The 6,845-nt window shown below is 39.6% G+C and overlaps 1 protein-coding gene across 1 annotated transcript; it reads left to right on the top strand.

The window, feature by feature from the left end:
* Positions 1 to 1,296: 1,296 nt before the first annotated feature.
* On the top strand, positions 1,297 to 2,779 carry LOC140620506 (actin, cytoplasmic 2-like). The gene has a single exon (XM_072804716.1). It carries the CDS (start codon positions 1,341 to 1,343, stop codon positions 2,337 to 2,339), a length of 999 nt encoding a protein of 332 aa, XP_072660817.1. The 5' UTR covers positions 1,297 to 1,340; the 3' UTR covers positions 2,340 to 2,779.
* The last annotated feature ends 4,066 nt before the right edge of the window (positions 2,780 to 6,845 follow it).

A 6,845-nucleotide genomic window follows, 5' to 3' on the forward strand; every position in this document is an offset into this window, starting at 1 on the left:
CAACTGCAGATCTTTTGCTGAAATTTTTAGAAAAGACTTGCTTCCTTTCCACTAGCAGTTACTAAGTCAGACCTGTTGTAGTCGTCTTGTAACCACATAGGAAGAACCTGAGTATGAAACCAACATGGAGAGAGGCAGAGCCAACTGATTCCTGAGGACATCAGTTGAGTACTAGTATCTAACTATGCCCCAGATGGATAATACTTGGTCCCTCTTCATAAAGATTATTATATACTTAGGAACACAAGTCAATTTATGAAGTCAAGCCCCACGTCAGGGTTCTCACTGGGGGTAGAGCTTGCTTAGGATTCTCTCTCTCCCTCTCCTTCTGACTTCCCTGACTCAAAAAAACAAAACAAACAAACAAACAAACAAAAACTAATGCTGTTGAAGTGTTTAGCAATATGAGAGATCACCATAGATGGCAGCAATCAGAAAAGGCTCCATGGAGAAGAAAAAACATGGTTAAATCTGAATGTCACTCAATCATGATAACTCTCTTGTCTTGACTTTTTTTCTGACATGAAATAACTCACATCTCCCCTTTAAAGACAGCAAGCTGGCTGGTTGGAGAAGAGTAGCCAGGATTTGCTAACTCTTTAGGTCATGGGTGATGTTGGGGTGCTGTCCCTACTGGCTACAGAAGTGACTGTGGCTTGTGCCAGGCATCCAGCTGGTGGAATCAACAGAAATATGGAATCTATAGATAAGATGTATGTGAGGTATGCAGAGGGAATTAGTGTTTGGCACAGAGAGTAATCTGCATTCTCTGGCTACAGTGGTTTTGTCTATAATTGTATGGTGAAATCTTCAGCTATTTATTTGATTGCTAGGTAATATTTTTCCATTTTGCAATGATATTTATGTTATTTTGACATCAATGAGCTAAAAAGGGAACTTTTAATGAAAAATTAGGGAATGAATTTTCATTTCTCAAGAGAGTTGATGATGAAAATTAACTTGTACAAAGATATTTGTTGACATTTATCATCCACTATGGGGGGCATAATATTATTACTGATCACATGAAACCAGAAGGCACAAATCTGCTGGAATATCAGAATCTACTTCAAATGTTGGTAGTTGTTTTAAGAAGATTGTGACTAATAATGATGAATTAATGTGCTCTGTGAAAGTAGGTGCTTTTGAGTTTCATTCTGTGAAGCATAACTCTTCATTCAGATTGACTACTGCTCATTTAAATTGATTTTACTCATTTTCTATACCAAGTCTTCCTGTGAAATATGAAAAGTAATATAACTGTTAATGTTTTGACTCCATTAAGAACTTTTAAAACAGTTAAATGCTCCATCGTGGGGCGCCCCCGGCACCAGGGCGTGATGGTGGGCATGGGCCAGAAGGACTCCTACATGGGCGATGAGGCCCAGAGCAAGAGGGGCATCCTGACCCTGAAGTACCCCATTGAGCACGGCATCGTCACCAACTGGGACGACATGGAGAAGATCTGGCACCACACCTTCTACAACGAGCTGGGCGTGGCCCCCGAGGAGCACCCGGTGCTGCTGACCGAGGCCCCCCTGAACCCCAAGGCCAACCGTGAGAAGATGACCCAGATCATGTTCGAGACTTTCAACACCCCAGCCATGTACGTGGCCATCCAGGCTGTGCTGTCCCTGTACGCCTCTGGCCGCACCACTGGCATCGTGATGGACTCCAGTGACGGGGTCACCCACACGGTGCCCATCTATGAGGGGTACGCCCTCCCCCATGCCATCTTGCGTCTGGACCTGGCTGGCCGGGACCTGACCGACTACCTCATGAAGATCCTCACGGAGCGTGGCTACAGCTTCACCACCATCGCCGAGCGGGAAATCGTGCGTGACATCAAGGAGAAGCTGTGTTATGTGGCCCTGGACTTCGAGCAGGAGATGGCCACCGCGGCCTCCAGCTCCTCCCTGGAGAAGAGCTATGAGCTGCCCGATGGGCAGGTCATCACTATTGGCAACGAGCGGTTCCGCTGCCCAGAGGCTCTCTTCCAGCCTTCCTTCCTGGGCATGGAATCCTGCGGCATCCATGAAACTACCTTCAACTCCATCATGAAGTGTGACGTTGACATCCGCAAGGACCTCTATGCCAACACAGTGCTGTCTGGTGGAACCACCATGTACCCTGGCATCGCTGACAGGATGCAGAAGGAGATCACTGCCCTGGCACCCAGCACAATGAAGATCAAGATCATCGCACCCCCTGAGCGCAAGTACTCTGTGTGGATTGGGGGCTCCATCCTGGCCTCACTGTCCACCTTCCAGCAGATGTGGATCAGCAAGCAGGAGTACGACGAGTCCGGCCCCTCCATCGTCCACCGCAAATGCTTCTAGGCGGACTGTTACTTTAGTTGCGTTACACCCTTTCTTGACAAAACCTAACTTGCGCAGAAACCGAGATGAGATTGGCATGGCTTTATTTGTTTTTGTTTTTTTTTTTTTAATTTTTGTTTTTGGATTTTTTATTTTTTTTGTTTTTTTTTTTCGGTTTTGTTTTGTTTTTTTGGCGCTTGACTCAGGATTTAAAAACTGGAACGGAGAAGGTGACAGCAGTGGGTTGGAGCGAGCATCCCCAAAGTTCTACAATGTGGCCGAGGACTTTGATTGTACATTGTTCTTTTTTTTTTTTTAATAGTCATTCCAAATATCGTGAGATGCATTGTTACAGGAAGTCCTTTGCCTTCCCAAAAGCCACCCCGTTTCTCCCTGCAGAGAAGGGCCTGTCCTCGCCCGAGTCCACACAGGGGAGGGAAAGAGAATTGCTTTTGTGTAAATCATGTAGTCCAAATTTTTTTTAATCTGCGCCTTAATACTTGTTCTTTTTGTTTTATTTTGAATGGTCTGCCATCACGGCCCTTGTTTTTTGTCCCCCCAATTGAAGATTTATGAAGGCTTTTGGTCTCCCTGGGAGTGGGGCTGAGGCATGGAGGCATCCAGGGCTTACCTGTACACTGACTTGAGACCAGTTCAATAAAGTGCACACCTTAAAAACAAAAAAACAAAAAAACAAAAAAAAAAAAACAGTTAAATGGTGCTGGCTTTTTTTTTTTTTTTTTTTTTGGTGCTAGCTTTATATCCATATCCTCAGATGCTTCAAATAGAAAATTAGTTAATTTCGGGGCACCTAGGTGGCTCAGTTAGTTAAACGACCAATTCTTGGTTTGAGCTCAGGTCATGATCTCATGGGTTGTGGGATTAAGCCCCATGTCTGGCTCCACACTCAGCTAGAAGAGTCTGCTTAAAGATTCTCTCCCTCTCCTTCTACCCCTCTACCCTCCTGCCCTTCCCCCCACTTAAGCATGCATAGCTCACTCTCTAAAATAAACAAATAAAATTCTCCCCAAAATAAATAAATACATATTTTAAAAAATATTTTTGAATTTATTTTAGAGAGAGAGGGAGAGAGCAGGGGGAGGAGCAGAGGGGAAGAGAGAGGTAGAGGGAAAGAGAATCTCAGCAGACATAGCGCCAAGCACCAGCCCCACCCAAGCTTACCCAGTAACCAGACGATCACCACCCAAGCTGAAACCAAGAGTCAGTGGCTTAACCAATGGAGCCACCCAGGTGCCCCAATAAATAAATCTTTCAAAAAATTAGTTAATTTCTATAATGGTTTAAATTTTTCACCAAATTATTGGAAACAAATCTGGAAATTCATTCTACTGAAGATGAAACATTGTAATAATAATAATTATAGTTTAACATTGTGACTATTGCTGTAAATTAATTTAAAAAGTTTAATATTGAAGATGAAATTACTTTTAACATAATACAAATACATTTTTTTTGTGCAGCACAATGTTAAAACAAAACAAAAATTTTTACTAAATTGTGAAATGTATGGAGCTAAATTGTGCTTGGAATTGATTGCATCCAAATAAGTTGTGATAATCTACTAATTAAGATAGAGCTTTTCCTGTCAAATTTTAAACAATTTTTCATAAACACCATTTGAGTAACTGAAATAAAACATTTGTCATTAAGCTAAAGCTGGATTAAGAAGAAAAAACAATAACCCTGCTTGCTTTTTTTTAGCTGCCTACTAATAATGAGATATTAGAAATGTTTGAATCTATAGACAAGAGTTGATTGAAGCTTTCAGCAATTTCAAATTTATTAAACATAACCTGCAATTTGGAAAAACAGTACAACTTTATGAGAACAATAAAATTATAAAGCCATTAATTCTTTAGAAAAAACCTTTGACATTGTACTAAAGACAGATATGGTTAAGAAATTGATTGAAGTACTTGATATATGATGAAAAATTATTCTGCTTGTTATTTTTAATGTTCAGAAAATCAATATAAATAAAATTTTCTTTCATTGTGCCATAATGCTCATGAATATGTTTTTTTTAAAGAAAAAATTTACAGTTGAAAACATTTTGAATAGAACTATTTTATAATTCCACCAATTTAATAAAACCAAACTTGTTGGTCAGTAAATACATATTTCCAAAACTATACAATTGCAATTAAAAAAAAAAACCTTTTACTTTAAAAAATGCCACAGTTTGAAGGATAAATTGTATGGTCATTCTAGGGATGGGAGTGATCAGCCTCAGTGGAAATCCCCAAGCTGAGTATGAGAGATGAGTGATTCTCTGAAAGGCATAAGGAGGGAATGGATGCCAGTAGACCAATCAGATTATGTATACAGCCTCCGCTTATCTGAGGTTTTACTTTCCCTGGTTTCTGTTACCCACAGTCAACCACAGTCCAGAAGTAGAGATCCTCCTTCTGACATATTGTCAAAAGATCAGTAGTAACCTCACACTATGTCACATGCCTACATCATTCACCTCATTTCATCTCATCATGTGGGCATTTTGTTATCTCAACTATTATGAGAAGATGAGTGAGTACAGTACAATATAATATTTTGAGAGAGGTGCCACACTGACATGACTTTTATTATAGTATATTGCTAAAATTGTTTTATTATTAATGTTAATCTCTAACTGCCTAATTTATAAATTAAACTTTATCATGAGCCTGTAGGTACAGGAAAAAACCATAGTATATGTAGGATTTGATACTATGAAGTTTCAGGCACCCTCTGCAGATAAAGTGGGGACTATTCTATATCCAAGTACCAGATCAGGACTCAGGCTTTCTGGCTGTACCTCTGATGCTCCAGTATTGAAGTTCATTTTCTATTCCCCTCTAATCTTTCAAGGTGTAATATTCCATCTTCGTGACCTTCTGTTTGTCAGCTTCTCAGGGCAGTTCCAAAGAGCATAGTTTCCTTTAGGTCCCTGATAGCAGCCAAAGGTTTCTTCTTTCAACATTTCTAAAAGCTCCAATAAGCACGTGTGTCAGTTCACTGTAAAAAAAAATTCATAATGCTTAAATCATTGTTCTCAGCAACATGAGTAAAATGTGGAACAGAGGCAGAAGCTTTCAAACAAAGACTTAGGAAAGACAACAAGAGACTATTTCGTATACAAATAGTAGATTTTACCAGCTTCTCCCACTCCCACTCCCAAGGCTCCCCCCACCCCCTGCCATAGTAAGCTGGAGTTGCCAAAGCAAAGTCCTCACTCCATTAATTATGAAGTAAGGAGAAAAAAATGGGTATTGATTTTAAGCAATTCCATTCTACTTGCTCAGTATTAATTGAAAGTTATTCCTCTGATACCACTTAAAATAAATCTTCTGAGGCATGATAGAAAATAATGTTTAAAATATTCATTCAAGGTTAAGTGAACTCAGAGTCGAACTTCTATAAACAATATCTTAAAGTCAGAACTGGATTTTATGTGAGTGGCAGAATGATTTCTGAATTCTCTTTAGAGCTCATGGTTCAAGAACTCACCTGATGTGCATGCTTGGAGGTGGACATGGGAATGGATGTTTAACAGGTGTAAAGGTAATGTACTACCCCCTACCCAGAAGTGCCCCAACATCCATTCATTCACTTACTGATTTATTTAATCACTCTTTCTGAATACCAGGATTTTGGTGGCACCAATTCAGGTATAACATTATACCAATCCAGGTATGATATACCAATCGAGGTATAATAATATACTAATCTTTTTTTTTTAAGATTTTATTTATTTATTCATGAGAGACACACAGAGAGAGGCAGAGACACTGACAGAGGAAAAGCAGGCTCCATGCCGGGAGCCCGATGTGGGATTTGATCCTGGAACTCCAGGATCACGCCCTGGGCCAAAGGCAGGCACCAAACCACTGAGCTACCTAGGGATCCCATAATATACTAATCTAAGTATATTTTTGACTAATGCTTATGTAACGCTGACAATATGCAATATATTGTTTGAATGCTTTAAACATATCAAGTCACTTAACTTTCACTACAACTTGTGAGGGAAATATAATCATCACCATTCCACTTCACAGAAGAGAAAACTGAGGTATAAAGATAAATAGCCTACTGAAGGTTACATACCTCCTAAATGGTACAGCCACAATTTGGACCCAGGCAAGCTAGCTATAGTCTGTGCTCTTAATTGTTATACCTTGCTGTAGCTGTTACAAATATCTTTCCTATCTATAGTAATATCCAAGATGTCCTTTGGTGACTGTAAGTGTTTTAGTTCAGAATGTCTGTCCCCACACTCTAGAACAAGAAATGAATACAGCCAGTGTAAGCATAAACATAATATGCTTTTAAAGAATGATACAGTGAGCTTTGATATTTGTTTCAGTCTCTTTTTAAGAGAATTGGTAAAACCTTCATGCAGAAATGTCTAAATATCTTTTCAGGTCAGTGTTAGATTATGTTTTAAAATTTTTTAGTGGAATGCATATAGAAGTAAGAGTAAGAAAGACCTCATTTGTTATTGAAGTTCCACCACTAGTTTCCGTA

The sequence above is a fragment of the Canis lupus genome, chromosome 2 (genome assembly GCF_048164855.1).
Source record: "Canis lupus baileyi chromosome 2, mCanLup2.hap1, whole genome shotgun sequence".
In the NCBI taxonomy this organism is placed as follows: domain Eukaryota; kingdom Metazoa; phylum Chordata; class Mammalia; order Carnivora; family Canidae; genus Canis; species Canis lupus.